General features: G+C 36.3%; 1 protein-coding gene across 2 annotated transcripts in view; it reads right to left on the bottom strand.

The window, feature by feature from the left end:
* Positions 1-20,201, bottom strand: part of RETREG1 (reticulophagy regulator 1) — a 63,052-nt gene that overhangs the window by 22,403 nt on the left and 20,448 nt on the right. Inside the window, exon 1 of one of the 2 annotated variants that reach the window (XM_008498011.2) lies at positions 2,303-2,524. The exons of the other annotated variant lie outside the window; for it this stretch is intronic. Coding sequence (XP_008496233.1) covers positions 2,303-2,337 — 35 coding nt within the window. The 5' untranslated portion in view covers positions 2,338-2,524. Of the gene's footprint in view, positions 1-2,302; positions 2,525-20,201 lie in introns of those variants that run through there. 2 annotated transcript variants of the gene reach the window in all.

Raw genomic sequence — 20,201 nt, 5'->3', positions numbered from 1 at the left:
GAGAGGATATAACAAGTATTTGCATTTGAGAAGGAGCTACAAGAAGTGCAATGCACTGAAACTGCTCAGTGAACAAAAATTATTCTACAGCCTTCTATAGAAATACGACTGCCATTCCTTCTTAAATAAATAAAGCAGTGGTTTTGATTCAGCATGCCCTCAAAATAACCCCATTACCTGTGCATTTACGTTTCTATCCCTTTTGTTGTAATTCCAGAATTAATCTCTCAGGCATAGTTCCCATATTGCTCCAATATAGCTCTCATGGCTCCTCCTTCTATTCCCTCATTTAAGTTGGACCAGAATGTTCTGACCTCCACCAAATCTCATGAGCACTTCTGTGGGAATGCTGTCCAATTACATCCTGTGTGTTACCACTAAGACATAAAATGTAAATTCCAGAGAAAACTGGAAACTTTGATTAAACTATTTTCTCTGACTTTTTTGCTCAACAGCAAAGACACAAAAGGATGACGGATGAGGATCAGGGTCAAATAATTTCGTAGTTGTTTCAGGGAGAAGCAGGCCCTGTTATAATGCTTTTTCAAGTTACTGCTTTAGAAACATTCATCCTTCGTGTTTTTTTTTAAAAACCCACATCAAAACAAACAACTTTGATTCATAAATAAAGACGCCTTAGAGCTTTAGGCCTAATTACTTCTATTTAACTTCCAAAGCTTGCAACAAGCCTTTCCAGAGAAAGAATTGTGAATGAAGGAATTCAGATATTACAAAGCTTGTATGGCTTGCATACTAGTTGCATCCTTTTATACATTGGTAAACACTGCTGCTTTCTATTTTGAAATAATTTTTTTTCAAAGATATTTTTCTTCCCAGCTAGTAAGATCTTCTCCCATCTTGATTTAAAAAAACAACAAAACCAAAAACCACAGCATGTTTTTAAGGAGGGACATAATGCATATCCTTCATAAAACTGATTCAAATGGAAAAAACCCTAGTATGATAAGATTTTTTTTTAACGTTTCAAGCATATTGCTCTTTTCCTGTATTAAAAATATACAATATAACAATTTGGAGATCAGGTTTAACGTTTTTTAAATAAATACCAATTAACACTTGCATGACTATCAGTAACAAGTCAACATTTACTTTAAAAAAAAATGCTACCTACTTCTAAAATTACTTTCAATCTATGTCAAATATAGGGCACAACTCGGATCCCTGCAAGCGGAAATGAGTAGGTGACCCCACCCTTGAAGAGACCCAATTATGCCACTTGATATCCATTCATCCAGACTAATCCAGTTAAGTGACCATGTCTGAATATACTGATCTACAACAGACAAAAATGTCTTCTGTATTTCATCTACTTTATAACAACACGATGGCATACGTATTGGAGAAATATCCACATACATTTTCAAAATGATATCTAACTGGAAGAAATCAGAATCAAAGCCATAATGAAATCCTCATTTCTGTTTCTTCTGATTTCTTAAATTTGCCTCTGTATTTCGGCAACTGATATAAAAAGCCTGTTTCCACATACAAGTATTTCTTCAGTTTGCAATATCAAAATTTTCCTTAAGATCATCTTAGAACCAACATTTTCATTAACATAAAGACAGTAAAAATTAAAACTCTAGAAAGACCATGTGAACTGCAAGAAACCCAGAGTATAAATTCTGTCATAGCCCAATATCAATAACATCTGCTTTTAAAGTATCTAATTTTAATCCTGCCTCTTTCCCTCAATTCAGTTAGTGCATTTATTTCATAGAAATGTGATGGATCATGTTTGGGAAAGTAAGACATTAAAATGTTATTAAGTTTTATATCTAACTTTTTTCTTCTTATCCTGACTATTGGCTTTATAAGCTAATACAGATAAAAAATAAATTTCAGAAAGACAGGCATACCTCAAAGGGACACAGTGCCCTATCTCTTGGTAATGAGTTATGGTTCTGTCAGTAACGTGTCTCCAACTAAACTATTTGTGTCTCTGACATTTTGAGGCTTGTAAAATTGTCCCAGGGTTGGGAAAAGTAACCGGAATGAAACCACCCGGTACTTTCTTCCCTTCAGCTTTACTTTAAGAAATACGCAAGAGTTGTGCAATTTAAGCTCTTAGCAGACAGTTCGATCCAGTCCTTCCCTCCTAAGAAGCCTTAGGTTAGCATTAGAGGCAAAACCCCTCAAGACTTGGGTGATCTGTTCCAGCAGCACCGAGAGAGCAGATCCCAGGCTGAGAGGCGGAGAACGCGCAGGGGTTAAGCTAAACAAAGCCCGGTTGTGTGCTACGCCGCACGAGAAGGCCATTGGAATCAGCAATGTACAGTACCTTTCATCTTGTCCCAGATCCTCACTGTCTGACATTTCAGATGTCAAAAGGAATAACCTCTCCCTCTCTACCAATCTAGACAATCCAGGCCACGATCTTCTGGTCTGTTTTGTGTTTTAGAAGCGACAACTCCGGGCACCTGTCCGCTTTGCTGCTGGGAAGAGAGCTCCTTGCTCAGCCAGCAAATGTTTACAAGACATCCTAAGTGCCTGCTGGTCTTGAATGAAGTTCAGAGCTTTTGGCTTTGATTGGCCCAGGCTATAAATAAACAAGTCGTGACTCACCTCACACACTATGACAGGGTGTTTAGCAGCAGGCACAGCCAAAAGCAAAACAGGTTTGGTTTTTGGTTTTTTTTTTCCTTCTGGTCACGTGAAGGAGAATCACCACAGTCAGTACATTTAGTTTTTCTGCTTCCTCTGGAAATAGTCTGCAACGTCTTCTATTTTAGCATCCAAAATAATAGGAAGCAAAATGACACAAACTTCAAAGTTACATGCTAAAAAATACAAGACTAAAGAACTTACTCTAACTGTAAAAATATCCTTTTTTTTCCTCCCACAAAGTATCAATCACAAGCTGTCAGGTGAAGCAAAATTATTCTCCACTGACTAAAGTCACAGATGAAGAAGGTACACCTTAGCAATTCTTTTAAAATAAAGAACAGGAAGATGAGTTTTCCAATAAAGACTGGTTTTAAGTTCTGATTCCAACCTTGTCTGCCACAAGCAGCCTTAGCTATCATATGCCAGCAAATTGTACCGGAAGAGTCCTCAAAATGAAAGTTTGCCAAAAGGACAAGGTTTTTTTGCCAAAAATACTTAAAATGCCCCTGTGAATAACTTTAGATAAACTGACAAATCAATTTTCTCCCAGTGGCTTTTTGCTGCAGGCATGACAGGGGTTCTGTCACTCCAGCTACACCTCTATTAATTTTCAACACCCCCACAATCTTATCTGTGCTGACAAAGCTTTGTCGCGTAGCCCAAGCCGCCAAGGATCACATATGTATGGTTTTCAGAACATTGCTCAGCACCGCTCCTCCACATGAGTTCCTTCTTCCATGAAACAGCTTGGCCTACTGTTCTTAATATATTTTCAAATATATACTACACACTACATTCAAAGATCTTCACAAAAAAATTTTTTTTTTTTAGGAAGGAACCTAGCAAGATTTAGACCTGCCCCTCTCCTGCATGAGATAGTAGGAATTTTCCTGGGGATGTCACAGCTTGAAAATAAATTTAAAAAAATAGGCAAGGTTGGAATAAAAGGTATTTAAAAAAAAGGTAAAAAGGTTAAAAAACAAGCACCTCATATTTCTGATTTGGCAAAATGTATTTGATGCATTGTGGGCAATGAATAACTTGCTGGAAAGCTGTTTCACTTTCAAAATTACAAATTATTATTTCCTGTCTTCTTATTGTAATATGAAATAGTTCAAAATTACTGATAAGATCTACATAAAAATTACAAAAAATCCCCAAACCATATAGTCATGGATCTGTTACTATACATGGCATGATTTATATTAACTACATAAGTATCTTAATTAATAAAATTATCTCCAAAAATGGTGTGAAAACAAAATGAAACAGGAAGGCTGCCTGTCTGTGAATGACAACATCCTCAACTAAAATTCCAAACCTTCAAATTAGTTCCTTTTTCCTCCTCTTAATCTCATCCAGTCTTCCATATTCAATTCCTTTCCCCAGTCTTTCCCAAGACACATTCTTCCTGAAGCAGTTTGATCACTAGTGGACTTTGAGAAGAAAGGAGTTAGAAGAAACAAACCCCAATAAATCCTGTGTCTAAATTTTGCAGGGCAATATAAAAATATGTATTATCAAATGTCTTGCCCTGCTTAACATTCAATGACATTCAATGGTCACCTATATCTGCATATTCCACTACCATCCTTCCTTCTTTTTTCTTTTTCTACTTCTGACAGTTATAGCTGAACAAATTAAAGCTGCATTTCCTTAAAGCTTACCCTGAAAAAAACAGAGTTAATTAAAAAAATGGTTTTGTATGGCAGCTTTATTAAAATTCCAAAGTCCTCCAGCTAGGAAAAGAATAAACATAAATAACTGACATCTGCAAACAAACAAAGGCACCTTCAAAAATGTAAATACAGCATCAAAAATGAAAGCAAGCAAAACTAAATGAACTGTGCAACCTGAGATGGTTTTGTTTGGTTATATGCACTGCAACACAGCCATACCCACTTACTTAATAAAATCTCTTTTAACAAAATACCCCTTTTTAATAGATCAGATGATCACTCCCACGAGCTGAAAAGCTTTCAGTAGAATTTCTATCTCTGTGTTTCAGTCTTGGAATTTGATGTACTCCAAACTCTTCAAACACGACTTCAGAGAGCTCATTGTCCTACTCTGTACACAGTGCTCACCGCTACAGCTGAAAGATAGCTTGCTGTTTACTTTTACAGTTCCTGAGAACTCTTCCCCAGCCCTCACTGAGGTAAAGAGGATGATATCACCTTATTTATTTACTGATAAGCAAGTCTTGGAAAGATTAGGTTCCAAAGTGTCTACTAAATGAGTATTTAACTGAAATGTCAAGGGCCTGTTAATTTGGAAGTAGAGCATTAATAAAATACTTCAATACTGAAAAAAATTCCACTGATAGCTTCCTCTGATAGCACTGCTTATAATTTTTGCATATCAGACCTCAGAACAGTATGAGCACATAATTAGCCAAACTGGAATCATGCTTAAATATTTTGCTTAGTCACAAAGAAGACTATCTAGAAAATTCATCTTAATTTTTTGATCATTCTGAATTCTCATTCAATCAAAGGAATTAAGAGTTTGTATTGGCCCAGAAGATCAGACTCCAGGCTGCTTCACAGCTGCACGAATGACCTCTCCAAGTACATTTGAGTGGAGCAGTAGCAGTGAGCAAAAGTACTGTACTGATTCAGGCCAAAGGGCTTCTGGCATCTCCTCCTGTGTCCAAAAGCACTGCCCTCCACCTTGGGCTTCCTGAACCAGCAGCAATGTCTGTATTTTTAGCTATGAGTGGATTTCCATCCCGTGATAGTCTCTAAAAACTTATGGCAGGGTCTTATGAAGCTTAACTACAGACTGCTTGAAAACAACAAAACTAACCAAACCCCATCCAATTTTGTTTGTTCTGATCTAGCTATTTCAACTGATTTCTAAAAAGTCTTATACTGGAACAGGCAGATGACAGTTTCTCTCTTTAGTCTTTCAAAGATATTTATATTTTTTGTAGATCATGATCATATTATTTTTGATGAGACTGCAGAATTGGAAGGTAGAGCTGCCTAGAAGACTGCTTGCCTGCTACTAGAATTGCTAAAAATCAGTTTCAGACTTTTCCAGCATGGAAAACTCAATGACAGAACCAAGAAAGGAAAAGCTCTTTCCTAACTTGTTCTCATTCAAGAAGGTTCTTAATTCCTTGCCTAGCTGCAGCTAATGCTACAACTTCCTGAACTGCAGGGATTTTGGTCAGTCCTCTCAGTCTTTTCCAAGTTCCTTCATGGCACCTCTCAGGCTTCAGCTTACATGACTAATCCCTGCTCCTCTCTGCAACCTCTTTGCTTGAGCTGCTGTCTCCCAGCCTTGCTGTGTTCACTTCCCACACCCAGCCTTTTCTGAAATTTCCCCTCCCCTTGGCTCCATTGGTTCCTTACAGAAAGAGCAACCCTTTTCACCTCATAGTGAGTACTTCCCCTAAGCCTTCTCTGAAGGGAACATGAAAGCGCTTGACTCTCATGATCAGAAGGAAGAAGATACTGTTGATAATTTTCTGCTCTTGGTCAGTTCATTTACCTTTAAAAGCCCTATTTTGCTTACTTGTTTCATGCATGTAAGCAGTTGCATGCCTTCAGACATCCTCGTTGTTCTTTTCCAAACTCGTCCCATGCTTATTATAACTAATTTAAGGTGGGAGAGACCAGAGATGTATGCCATCATTCTCAGTGAGGGAGTACTGTTGATTTAAACATTTTGATCCTTTTTGTGAGTTGCTCCTCTTGCTTTGTTGGCCCTCATAGCCACATTTTTTACACAGAGCTTTCCAGAGTACATGGTTTTTTATTTTATTTCAATAACTTTAAGAATTAATCCTTCTTACTTCTGTTCATCTCTATTAACTTGTTCTTCAACTCAGTGGACCTCTTCTACATCTTTCTCAAAACTTCCTTGATAGCTGGTAAAGTAATGGCTGTTTCTATGATCAGTTATTAAGATAACCCTAAAGATGTGCTGACATGCAGATCAGATGACAGCCTGACATACTGCTTGATCAGTTTTGCTAAATACAGTTTTGGACTGAACATGTAACACACCTATCAAGTAAATGGCCTTTCTGCAAGGAATAATACACATACGCCTGTAGTGAAATGAGTATGTTCCAGCAGACTCACGAGCAATGCTCTAAGCCTATGGCTCTCAGAGTTGACTAGCCCAGATCAGTGCTGTTGCTCCAAGAGCGACTGACCTCTTGTCTGGCTAACTCAGGAACTGAGCTCCGCCTGTGTTTTAGGCCTCACCTTTTATTGCCCCCCTGGTCCTGCTCATGCGCAGTGGGGGCCCACCCTAATTGGGCACAGGTGGGCTTGACACAAGCTCATGCCCACTCCCTGGCAATTAGTGGCACCTGGTTGCCTCATTTCACTCCACGTCTACGTGAAATTTTCCTTTTACAGGCACGTACAAAGACTTAAACAGAAGTAACTGGCAAAAGAAGGAGAAGAAAAACTATCTGCTTGCCAGAGACAAGGAAGCAGCCTTACTGAGTAGCTGAGAAGATAGGAAATAGTGTCACATACACTGTTTTACATATAGAGATATTGAAAACGCTCCAGGGCTTTAGCAGGTGGATGAAAGGCAACGCTCTGTCCATGTGGAGTGCAGGGGGGATGACCCAGCATTGCGTGGTAAGTCGTGTACCCCACCCAGTCTGCAGGCTTTCAAAGTTTGTCATTAGTCAGCCTGTGGTAGGCTTTAGATGGTCAGCCAGCTCCAGAACTCGTCACAATCACTGCTGCCTTCTATATGTTTCTCTTCATTTAAAAGAGTAAGACAATGCTTTCAACTATAATGCTTTCAATGCTGTAAGCCTGTTCTAATTATTCAGCTAGGAACAAGTCTCACATCTAATAATGAGTATGAAAAATAATGAACATCACATTGTACGCTTAAAGAAATCCTAAAAAAACCCTGAGCTGACTCAGAGCAAAAGAATCACTCAAAAAATCATCTAGTTTAGTTCATAATTCAAGGACTAAAAAGATTAACATTTTACATTTTGTAGACAGTTTATACTGACATTTTCAGCAAGAGTGTATTTAAAAATTGCTATCATTGTCAGAGTAATGATTAAAGGTAAGTTGAAATGCATATTTTTGTTACTGATAAAAGTCATATTAATAATATACATTAAGTCCCACAAAGTACAGTATTTTCCCCCCCTTTTCAATATAGAAAACTGAATATACATTTGTGTGTGTGTGTGTGTGCACAGGTATACATACAATTATGCATTTATAAGCCCACACACATGGAAGTAAACATTTCACTACATTTCATCAATTTGAAGTGTATATGGATTTTCCCATATTTTCAACACCCAAATTTGCCAAATTATTCCTTTTTTTAATTCTTCCTGACTATATAAAGCCAACTTCAGATTGGAAATTATTATGGTATTAACTTAACTTTGAGTTTCACTTTAAGATTTACACAGGAGGCTTGTCTTAGAAAATGGGAAGACTTTCATACAAGTGTAAATGAAAAAAAGCATTGAGAGAGACCTGTTGAGCATGCTCAGTTCTTTGCTGGAGTATTAAAAAGGTACAACCTCCACTCATTAAGCAGAAGCGCTAAAAGAATTTAGACACCAACTACACACAAAACATAGTTTTGCATTTATTTGTACCTATGACTAAGAATGCCAACCCCCCCCCCCAAACAACTTTCAACAGTCATAGACCAATAAAATAAGCACTTGTGAATTTTCCCCCTTTGTGGAATCCTACATATTATGCAGGTCTCTTTTTTGTACCTGGATAAATAACTAATTGTTAAAACAAGATAAAAAATAGTTAAGAATGCATAGAGACTTCACAGTATTATTCAGACCTGTAGATAAAACGAATTAAAGCCCAAATGTTTGTTGTGTTTTCTGACAAGAGTGTTAAACACAGCACAAAACAACAGAAGAAAACAGACTGCCAACAATTTGTCAAGAAAATAATATTTAGAAGACAATTCTATACATATTTCAATTAAGAACTTAAGAATCACTCAGCTATGTAGAATCTCCAAGATAATTAGGACCCTCAAAGCCACACACTGGCAATGCCCAAGTCTAAAAGATTTTGCTGGTACTCTCACAGCTCACTAAGACAATCTCCTGTTGCTTTGATACTGCCAGCATCCTATGAAGAAGAGGATACGAGCCAGATTTCCACCTAGTCATATCATTTATTCTTCAGTGCGAAGTAAGATCTCACCAGAGAGTGGTTAGTGCAATTGCAAGACATAACTAGATTGAAGTCCAGGTCACATATTCTGAATTAGACCTTACAAGCTGAAGGATGGATAACTGCAAGTTACATTAAAGTATCTAAGTTAATGTACTTCGAGTACATTAAAATGGAAGCACATCACAGGGTTCTAATGTGCTTTGACATCAACTCTATTCTCATATCTCAGCTCAAAGAGCCCAAGTCCTTGATTAATATTCAGAGTTGCTAGCCTAGTATTTTCATACCTAATAGGATTTATCTTCATTCCTTTATGGCCACAGCCGTTTTCAGTGCTTATATAATGGAAATGAGACAGATTACTACATTATACTGCTAACTTATCAGTTTATTAACATAAAGGTATATTTTATTTTTTTTCATTTACTGTGTGACAATAGATTAGTATTTAATATGCCTGACAATACAATCACAATCGTATTCTCTCCCTGTAAAAAGACCTTTTTTATTAGAATTGTCTTTATTCAGTCTCACTTTATTCAGTTTATAAAGTCGTGCAACTGGGACATTTTAAATCGCCGCTAATGTAACTCAAGGCCATATTTTTATCTGACGGAGCAATATGTATGCTATCTATCAGTACTTTCCAACACCAAGACATGTAACAGTGCATTAGGAACTATGATATATTATAATGAAAACAATGGAATTTAAATTCATATCAGCAAAATGTAAAATATTTACGAAGTAAAATAAGTCAGGGAAAAAAGTACCAAAGCATGTGCCATTTTAGAAGGCTCATATTTGTCTATGCTGATCAATCAGCTTGTTTTAAAAAAATATATAAAAAATACAGGAACCCCTCACTACAGTTCATGTTACAGTTTAATCTCATATTATAGCATTGCCAGCCAGAAAGAGAAAACAGACATATAACCTTGTTAAATGCTAACAACAAAACTTAAAAGAAAACAGTCCTACAAAATATCACAGGCAGCAATGTAGGGGAGTAAGATAGGTAAAAATGAAAACCAACAGCAAGAAATCAATTATACAAAGCAATGGTCTGCTTTGCACAATGACAATTCATGCACTTACACAACTGTAGCCCAGACAGGATGGTTAATTCTGAGATGCAGTGATGAAAACTTTAACCTGTAGTGACTGGTGTGCCCAGTTTCTTACTAGAGTTTCTTCAAAGTCAATACTTATCAAACCACAACCATTCTGTTCTTGTAAAATCCAATGTTAAGCTCTAGAGGCCAATGAAACACCACACAGGTCTGCAGAAAAGGCAAGGATGCAGCCAAGACTGCAAAAGAGAACTCAACACACTCCCCCAGTGACACCAATCCTGTTAAAAACATACTGAGTCAAATGGCTCGTGGGCCAATACAAGTCCAGAAAGGCTCACACCAGGAATGATGATCAATGAAGATCTGCAGGTTAACCAGATTTTCATCAAGGGCACAGGCAGGTCTGTGACTGAGAGGAATTCCCTGGACTGGTAGGGTGAGAGCTGCCAGAACACTCAGCCAGAAGTGCTGAGTGCCCCTGCTAACCTTCGCCCTGCCTCGAGAAGATGATAATATGCATGAGATATTGCTGAGAGGCTGACAGCTCTACGGGGATGCCAGATTAACTTCACTTTCTAGACTTTTGTATCAAAGTATAAAAGGCAGAAATTTCCCTTTCCTGAGTCCTTTGCTAATTTTTATTTACACTCAATCCATCCTATAAGATGGTTTAGAACGCACATACACAGAACACCTTGTTTTGCACTGCACAATAGCAGCTCCTATCACTGTTACAACTTTCTAAAGACATTTTTTTAAGCACAGAAATACATTTCAAAATGAAAAAAAAAAGAAAAAAAGAAAGGAAAAAACCCCCAATGACTTTATCTGGGAAATATCCAGAGCATTTTAAATACATAATTTCTCATTTTTCAACTACTTTTCAGGTATCCTGCATTTCTCTCCACCTCATTTTTAGAGACTGACAAAGAAAGCCCTAGGAGACTGATTTCCATATGCTAAAGTTATTCTTTACCAAAAATGGCCTCTTTGTTTGGTTTGGGGTTTTTTTCAGTTATTGGTTGAAGGAACAAATACATTCCAAGGTGTATCTGGAAAAGTTTTAAATGAAGTATTCAAAGCTTTAAAAACCCCCTCTATTCATGTCCTTTTCAGAAATTTCTTCACATTTTTATTTATCATCAGACTAGGGAGTTTTCAGTTGAATTTCTGCGTTTAGGCTTTGATTCTGACACAAAATATCTAATTTAGCTAACAAGCTAGGACAAAAGTTGCCAAACTATGCATCCTAGAAAAATTGTCTGCTTATGGTGCACTCAGAAGAGAAGCACTTTTGTTCCTGTACGGCCCTGACACAAGAACTTCATAAAATAACTATTCAGACACATTTGAAGTCTTTGCTATCAATATACAAGGCAACAGAGTTACATGCTTTTGTCTCAGTTTGTGTTCAAAGAAAATTTACATACGCATTTGGCTTCAGGTTCTTAAAAATGTTTAGAAGAATATTTTTCTTTTTTAAACCTCAGGTATTACTACTGTGATTGATTTTATTACTCTGATCTCAAGCCTAAATGCGTAAAAGCAAGTTCTTCAGGTACACACTGACCTCACAACTTTCATGAACTGTGGTGTTAGCAACAGACAATCTAAAAATGGGCAACAGCTATCTCACTATCCCACATGCCTTTCTGGGAGTTCTCAGACTTAAACATTTGTATTCAATTTATTAAAAACATAAATAAATGCAGAAATAAGTAGATGTGTTTATTTCAGTCTTACCATGTCACTTAACTGAATAAAAAGTCAATGCTTGTAATGTTTTTTACAAGAACAGCTATACTGGCTCAGCCAAACATCCATCTAGCCTCATCCCCTGTCTTCAGAAGCTGCCAAAATTGAATTGGGGGTAACCAAGTAACAGAATAAAAACTTAAGAAAATATGTAATACCTACATAAGATACCACACAGCCTTCAACAATCTGCAACTTGTGGACATTCAGAGACAGAGGTGGTGATTTTTTAATAGCCTTTGATTAATTTTTTTCAAAGAACTATTCTGTAATTTCTATTTTTCATCCACATATGGTTCTAATGTTCACAACAATCCTGTGTCAAGGATTTCTAAAGCTTAATTAAATCTTTTTTATTTTTCTTCAGCCAACTGCCTGCTATTTTGATGCCTCTTCATTCCAATAGCATGAGAGAGAAGGCATGTTCCTTGTGGTATCTTTGAGACCTCTATTATATTTGTTCTTAATTATTCCTTTCTCTTTTCAAAAGTCCTATCTTGTTTACTTGTTCCTTATGTGAAAATATTTCCATATACTTATTCTATTCTGTTATTCTACTCTGCAATTTTTCTCCTGCATCTGTTTTTCTGGGAGGTAGCAGATCAGAACCACACACAGTGTTCAGGATGTGGACATACAGAAATTTATGAGTGGCGTATTGCTGTACATATCTGTGTATCATTTTTACTGATTCTTAACAGCAGCTTTAGTTTGCAGATCAATGCTGGTTTTGTGAGACCACACCTCATTCATGAGTGGTTCACAGTCACCTTTGGATACGTAGGACTGGTATTTCTCCATAACCTTTCAGTTAACTACACTGAATTTCATATTCTATTTTAGTCTGAAGGAAACCCTTAAGAATCTTCCGAAATTCTCCATGGTCAGTCTTCATGTTAATTTCCTTGAATAATTTTATACCTTCATGCAGGTGTGACCATCCCACTATTCATTGACCTGTCAGTATCACTTAGATATACATTTATCAGAATGGTTCCAGCACACGCAGCTAGAGGACTCATTCCTATTCCACTAACATCAAGCCTAGCTATTCAGTCTCAATGTTTTTCCCTATATTCCATCAGGTATTTTTATCCACTGGATATCTTTTATCATATTCCAAAGTTATTTACTTGCTCTTAGCTAATGCCTTTTGAAAATTCAGTGGGACTACATCAGTCTTTACTCAGCATTCTGTCAGTCTTCTTGTCTGAAATTTTTAATACAGATTTTTAAAGAATGTTAGTATTTTACCTATAAAGTATTAAAAACACATTTCTACTATTTTCATATTGGATATTTTGGATATTTTTATATCCAAGTAGATATATATTTGATAATTTTATATTCACCACAAAATTCTCTTAAGCATTGACTCACATTATGAACTGACCTACAGTAACATCAACAGCCACAGCTGTGTCAGTGGTCTATGAATTGTACTACCAGTTCAAGCACTTGGTAAAAAAAAAAAAGTTGAACCTTTCAAAGAGTATCATTCTCCTTATATAAAATCTAATACGAGAAAAATGAAGTGTGTGTCATACGGTGCTGTAACCACAGCATTCAGCTGGACCTCAAAGAACTTCCAAGGGTTTGTACTATAGTTAATATTTGCCTCTGAAAATATTTACTGTACTGGTCTCCTGAGTATGTCTGATTATTTGTATTCAAGGAGTAGGGAAACTTCCAGAGCATGAAAAACATAATGTGTATATGCTATCCTCTATTTTCCTCAGTGTAAAAATACAGGATGTGTGGTTTTGTACTTTCCATTTCCACAGCTATTTAGACTCTAAAACATCTTAGAATATTCACAAAAAACAAAAATTAAAAACCCCACAAAAAACAATAGGTAAACATGCAACATCTCTTCCACCAGTAATAAAAAGTAAAACAAAATAAAAAGGAGACCCAGGGAAAGAATATTATAATTTTTGTTTCAAAACAGCTGAGCTGTTTTTCTCAACTGTATGTTGAAACACCTAAAAAAATATATGTTATTCTGCTGATAGGCTCACATGCTTCCACAAAACTGTGTGCCAGTACATTCCTTACTAAATCAGTGACTAATCAGATGTTGTGCTGGGAAACACACACTCACGTGTTACAACAACCCAGGAGTCTGCAATATAAACAAACAAACAAAAAAAAAACCACCAAAAAAAAAAGGGCTACAACTATGAGTTCTCATGCCCCCTGTAAATGATTTCCATCATGTGTTTTGTAATCTAATGCTTGTCTTTGGCAAACCAGATGCAGTTAAAGGTCAAAACCCAACTACAACATAAACTCAATTCTACTTACTCTGGTCTTTCTTCTGACTGTCATTATTCTAAAGATTCCAACCAGTGATGTCCTCTTCCTTCCATGGCAGTAACTAATATGTATTTCTAAACACCCTGTTTCATTAATCATAAATGTTGCTTCTTTCAGCATGGTCTCAAATTACTAGAAATTTTCTATTTCTTTTTCCTTTTTATTACCCCCAAAATTCCAGTATGCTTTATAAACCATTCAAAATCTGACAACTTGCCATTAATTAGCTAAATAGACTGTGAGAAGATCTGAACATATTTTCTCCTTGTGAAAACCAGCATTTTTACAAAATTGAAAACTTAATTTCTACATTCTTGCTGCACATAGGGGGCATATTGTATACAGAAAAATATGTAACACTACAGAATTTAAAGTATTGTTGTTTAGATGTAAGACCATGCAAACTATTCTTTTAGTAATTCAGCTTCTCAAACCACATGTTATAGTACAGAAAAGCAAGCTTACTAAGCAAAGAAAACAGACAGTGATTTGGTGACTTGGGTTTCAGGTTCTAGAAGACTTTTCATTGTCTACAGAATGACCCAAAAGCTGGTCTCATGACAGTGAAATCAATGCTTAGGGCCAACTGGCCCCAGCACCATTTCTGCACATACACATTCTCATAATCAGATTGATGCTCGTTTGTGTGACAAGAAAAAAAACCAGTCTATGACTGGCAAAAACTGTGACAAGTGATTACTGAAACTGGGAGACAAATGCCTCTAATAAACCTATCTATGGCAGGTCTGGGTATTTGGTTCGGTAACATTTTCATGCAGAACAAACCCTATTTTTCTCCTTAAAATAATAAAATATCAAAAGCAGTATTTCTGCCTACAGGAAAAAGATAATATAGACCAATATTAAAGGGGGAGAAAAAAATTTCCACTTGCAGTAGAAAAATCTTTTTCACATTTTTGTGGTATGACATAAGCCATACATTTACTTTTCATGCATTCTGTAGTGATAATATGAAAATACAAAATACGGTTAAGCTTGATTTATTAGATATTATTTTATTAAGAAAAACAATTCTAAAATGAATCAGTCCACTTTTCTTCTTAATCCTAAAAGCAGTCTCTCTATTTAAAGTAACACTGGGGGCTCCCTGAATGCTATAGTTTATAAATACCCTTTAAGATGACAAGTCAAATGACTTCAGGATTGTAAGTTATCTCTCACAGTTGTTCAACTGTTAAAATGGAAAGTGGTAAGAATAGAATAAAAGTACTCATGGTGAAAATGTTACATGTGCAATGGAATAAACATAGGGAATAGGACACATGAGCATTTTAACATTAATCTTCCTACTTAAATTTACTCTCTACCCTTTAAAATGACTGTTTTTGTGAGCTTCTCTTCTGACAGGCTATTTGAGGCCTGTTATTCTGCTCAAAGCTGATCGGAAATGAAGTCTTCCTCCACTTGTAATCTGTCTGGTACTTATTGTAACAGTATTCCACTGGTTTAGGCATGAAGAGTAATTTGATGCAAAGGGTGAAAAATATGAACATTACAAGCAAGCAGAAGTATCTGAGTCAAGCAAACATACTCAGCAGTTCAGTGGCAAAGAAACAAGCTGTTCCTGGACTAGGCAGTAGTTATATTTATTGTATGGTATAATGCTACAAAGAGTTATTAAAACTCTGTTTTGACTGTGTGTCAACTTTCTGTTCTTTTTAACAGGGCTTGGTGCCTTGCGACTCTAAAAAAGTACTATTGCTTGTTCACCAACAAGTACAACAGTATTCAGCTAAGGTCTACCCATCTAGATGTTTTACTAAGTCTGCCTCCTTGTTATTTTTTCACTAGAAAATTCAGAATGAGAGCTGACAGAGGCAGGAGTGACTGACTCTTCCCTCCAGCAGCATGTGACTGCATGCAAGTCTTCTCCTTTCTCTGTCCACCAGCCAGGTAGGAAGACTTTTGCTGCCCTTCAGGAGGCAGCTCATAACCTGAGCCTCAGTTCAACACGTGAGCTGAAGTACACCTGCCTAAGAGCGAGCATTACTTTTTGGCTGACATTTATACCAGTATGTCCAAACTTTTTTGGATCACTTCAACTGGAAGGATCTCTACCTAGGATGAGAGGTGTTTATCACTTTCCCCCACATAGATTTCATTCCAAGTTTCACTTTGTTATGGAGGAAACCTGTCAATCACATCCTTGGACAGATTTTCTTATAATGTTATTTAGGCCAGCAGCCAAATTAAGAGTATACTCTTCCAGAGCCTGCCTCTGGAGCATGTTATTTATTATAAACATTTGTAAATATAGACAAGTAAAAAAAGAAAAACAAAGCAAAGCTTTATACGGAAAGTGCAGTAATCCTCAGCATTAACAGCAAAATATAAAGTGTATCTGCTAGTTGATGAGAATTTCCAAGCAGCTTTGAAAACAGGAAAATAGGAAAAAAAGAACAGGTGCCTTGGTAAGCATGAGAAAGCTTACCTGCTCAAAAATCATAAGAGAAAAACAGTTTTTTAAGAGACAGGAAGTAGCCAAATATTGTCCAATTTCTTTAGTTCATTTGATACTCCTTGTGGAAAGTCTTGCATCCCACAACAAGCAAAGCTTAATTGATTGCTTCAAGAAGGGGCACTGAAGACAGACGGGAAAAGTGAACTGAGATGGATGGGACCAGCACAATTCCTCTGCAGTTTTTCAGATATTGTCTTTCTATAGAGATGTTCACAGGCTTAACAAATCAACCCACAAAGATGGAATAGATTAATTATTTAGGAGAAGCTTGTAGCTTTCATTTTATGTCCAAAGTGTGACACACACCACAGAAGACATTACGTTTAGGGTTTTTTCCCTGTTATTAGACTTCTAAAACTTTAACTCTGCTAAAGAAAAATTCTAGTGACAATACTGTTACATTGGTAAGAAACATGATAATATTGAAAAGTTAAGAACACTGCCAAACTTCCTTGCTGAAAGCTGGGAAAACTTGGCAAACAGCATGCAGCTGCATTGTACAGATGAGTAAATTAAATTGCAGAACCTGCCATACTTGCTCTTATCTAGGAATAGTAGAACTAAGCACGTGTTACTGAGACAGTGCAAAGTTGAGAAAGGAACACGTGGGAAGTGAGAGCTCCAGAGTAACACTAATAATTCTGGTGATTTTTCTCTTTCTGAATCTCTGGTTCATTTCTCCACTCACCTCCTCGATGGAATTTTCTGTATTCACTTTATCACTTTGCTTTCAGCACCCATCAGCTTCCAGGAGTTGTTTACTCAGCACTGGAAAGAAGCTGAACTAAAACAACCAAAATACCTGCAATTCTACATACTTGTACTTAGTGCTTAGTTAATACTGTGAAAAAATGATGTGACCCTAACAACAAACATAGCAATAAAAAAAAGATCTGAACAGCCTAGATGATGGCAGGCAGAAGTGGGAAGGTTGCATTTTCTCTCCAGTGATGATAATAAGGGTATCCCATGGCATGCCAGCAAGCATCACACAGAGCTATCAGAACTGGGTCAGCTCAGAATTAGCAGTTCTTATTTTGTTGACAACACACAAATCCACCTGGCTGCACTCACAGACACCTTTAACAGAACTGCATTTTTGGTGGATGCAGAAGCAAACTCTCATGAATAACTGAATGGTGACTGCAGCTCTTTACTTCAAAAAAATTACATGGAAGAGAGCTGGCTTTATTAGATGTAGAAAATTGCTGAAGAAAATTGCCTTATATTTAAATTAAAAAATTACACACAACTACTGTATTTCCCATCATCAGGAAGCTAGCATTTTTCTGCTGAGTGTAACAATTCATTTTTACCTATGAGTAACAAAGGAAATTAATTACTGAGTCACTTCTGCACAGGATGCAGCATACCCTGCAGTTTGCAAAGACTGCATTTATGTCAGGTATTTATTTCACACATTTAATCATGGATGCAGTGACTTCACTTGAATAAAAGTATTTCAGACCTAGTTTATTTAAATACAGCAAAAATACACATCTCATTGTGCTGGTGCCCAGATAACCTATTTTCCAGCAGGGAGGTTAACAGGCAAAATGCCAGGCATATGGATTTTTTATTAGACTCCACATGAAATCTCTTAATGTTGTTCCATGAAATCCCTCCTTTTGACTTTTTCATGGAATATTTGCTTGTATCAGAGAAAATATAAATGGAACACCAAAAATAAAAAAAAAACACAAATAACCATCTTTCAAACAATATGCTCTCTCCTGTGAGAGATTAGCATGACTAAGAAACAACTCTCAAGTCAGACTGTGTAAGGTAGTCTTCTGTATCTTGGAATTTTACTTAAAAATTTGTGTAAAACCACTTTTATAGTCAGAAGAACAGGAGGGAAAAATCAGACGTTAAGAACGTCAATCTCCTCTTATCTCAGTGCTGCAAAAGCAAAATATACAGAAACACAATGTTCTTTCAGAGCATTCTAAACAGAATAAAAGTTCAAAATTATCAGTAATTGTGACTACAAATCAATGGGTTAGAAAATATTAACAGAGGAAGGGACAGGATTGCATGACAAATTAAAAGAGTAACACATTTCTCAAGGAACTAGGGATTATGAAGCTGAAACTAGAAAAAAAATAAGGCAATCCAAGCAACTTGAAATCAAACACTCTCTTAGGATCTCACTTGGGATACCTGGGAAAGATGCTGACCAAGTTAGTAACAGCTGAGAAACTGTTAAAGCAGTCAATGAAGATTACTCAGCATCTTAATTCAAAAATACCCTCATTCAAAAAAGAAGGCATATTTATTTTAAAATAATATAGCCTGTTCTAAAGAAAAGATGGAAGCATACATCTAAACTGTTAAAACGCTTTTGAAAATTTCCTATATGACACTTAAAAGCATTAAACACATAGCTTATCTGCTACCCACATAAAATAACTTATTGTTTAATTGAAAAGCCTTACCAAAGTGCAGGTATTAAAAGTGTCTTGTTATATGAGATTGATATGTCCTTATCATTCTCATTTGGCATCTATACTAATCCTCCAGATGATTGAGTGGCAAAACCCTGGGAGGAGTGGCAGGCATTGCAGAGGGCAGAATTGGGGTTCAAAGAAAAATGGCACGAAACAATCAACCAGCCAAGCTGATCAGGCATAAGCTGGTTTTGACTGTATTTGACAAGCCAAATGCACGACCACAAAATTGGAAACAACCTCTTAAACAAGCAGTGCAGTGAAAAAGAATGTTCTCAGCAGAATAAAAGATTCTTGAGTTACTAGTCTTAGGGAAAAAAAAAAAAAAAAAAAATATTTATATATATATATATATATACATACCTGGGATGGATTTACAAGCCATTTATGATATATACAGCCCAACTCATCTCTTTTACTTGATACTGATAAGTCCCTGGTTTGGGAATCATGCTACAAGCAATACAGATACTTAAACAAAGAGGCTGGACAACTCCAAGAACTTCTCATTTTTTGCATGCACAGATGGTGCACAGAAGGATGAGCTGAGCTCCTGGAGACAAGGAAAAGAGTAAATGTCATGATGGCTAAGGCAGAATCTTCTTATAGCCAAATTACTAGAGGACTACAGGAAGTGGGCCTGACTTCTGAAGTTTATATATAGTTTTTATATGCAAGAAGAAATTGGTTATATGCAATACGTATTTTTTTCCCGTAAACATAAGGAAAAAAACCCAAACCAAACTAAACCAACATGAGACATAGAATATCTACAAAGGCTGTGCAATCTCCTTCATTTTGCCTTCTCTTAAATAAAAAAACCCCAAACAAATCACCAATCAACCATCAGGGACAGGTGTATAGGAAAATGCTTAAAAGGGTCTTCAGACTAAACATTATTCTTCTGCCAGTTCCAGCCTTTTTATTTAAGCATTACTATTTTTTTCTTTTTGTAAGAAAATGAACACACAAAATTCTACCAGAATGCTGATTTTATAATTTATCAAATATAAAAATAAACTCCGAAGAACGCAATACCTGAGAAGTGAACTAACAGTTTGGAAATAGCTAACTAGAAAGGATCAATAAAGTCACACAGTACAAACAAAAATAAACACAAATGTCAAGAAGTTTTTTCCATGAAGACTAATCCCACAATCTGTAAGAGGCTTGAACATTTATATTTAATGTACCTTTGTGATTTGGAAAAGAAACATCATCCATATTGCTAGTTATCTGAGCTGTGACAATGCATTATATAAAACCAAGTAAAACTGTGGTTTGATATTTCAACAGTACAGTGGCTACTAAATAAATAAATCACAGGTTTAAA

The sequence above is a fragment of the Calypte anna genome, chromosome 2, assembly GCF_003957555.1.
Source record: "Calypte anna isolate BGI_N300 chromosome 2, bCalAnn1_v1.p, whole genome shotgun sequence".
Lineage (NCBI taxonomy): Eukaryota > Metazoa > Chordata > Aves > Apodiformes > Trochilidae > Calypte > Calypte anna.
The sequence above is the reverse complement of the archived record's forward strand: the minus strand, read 5'-3'. Positions and strand labels throughout refer to the sequence as shown.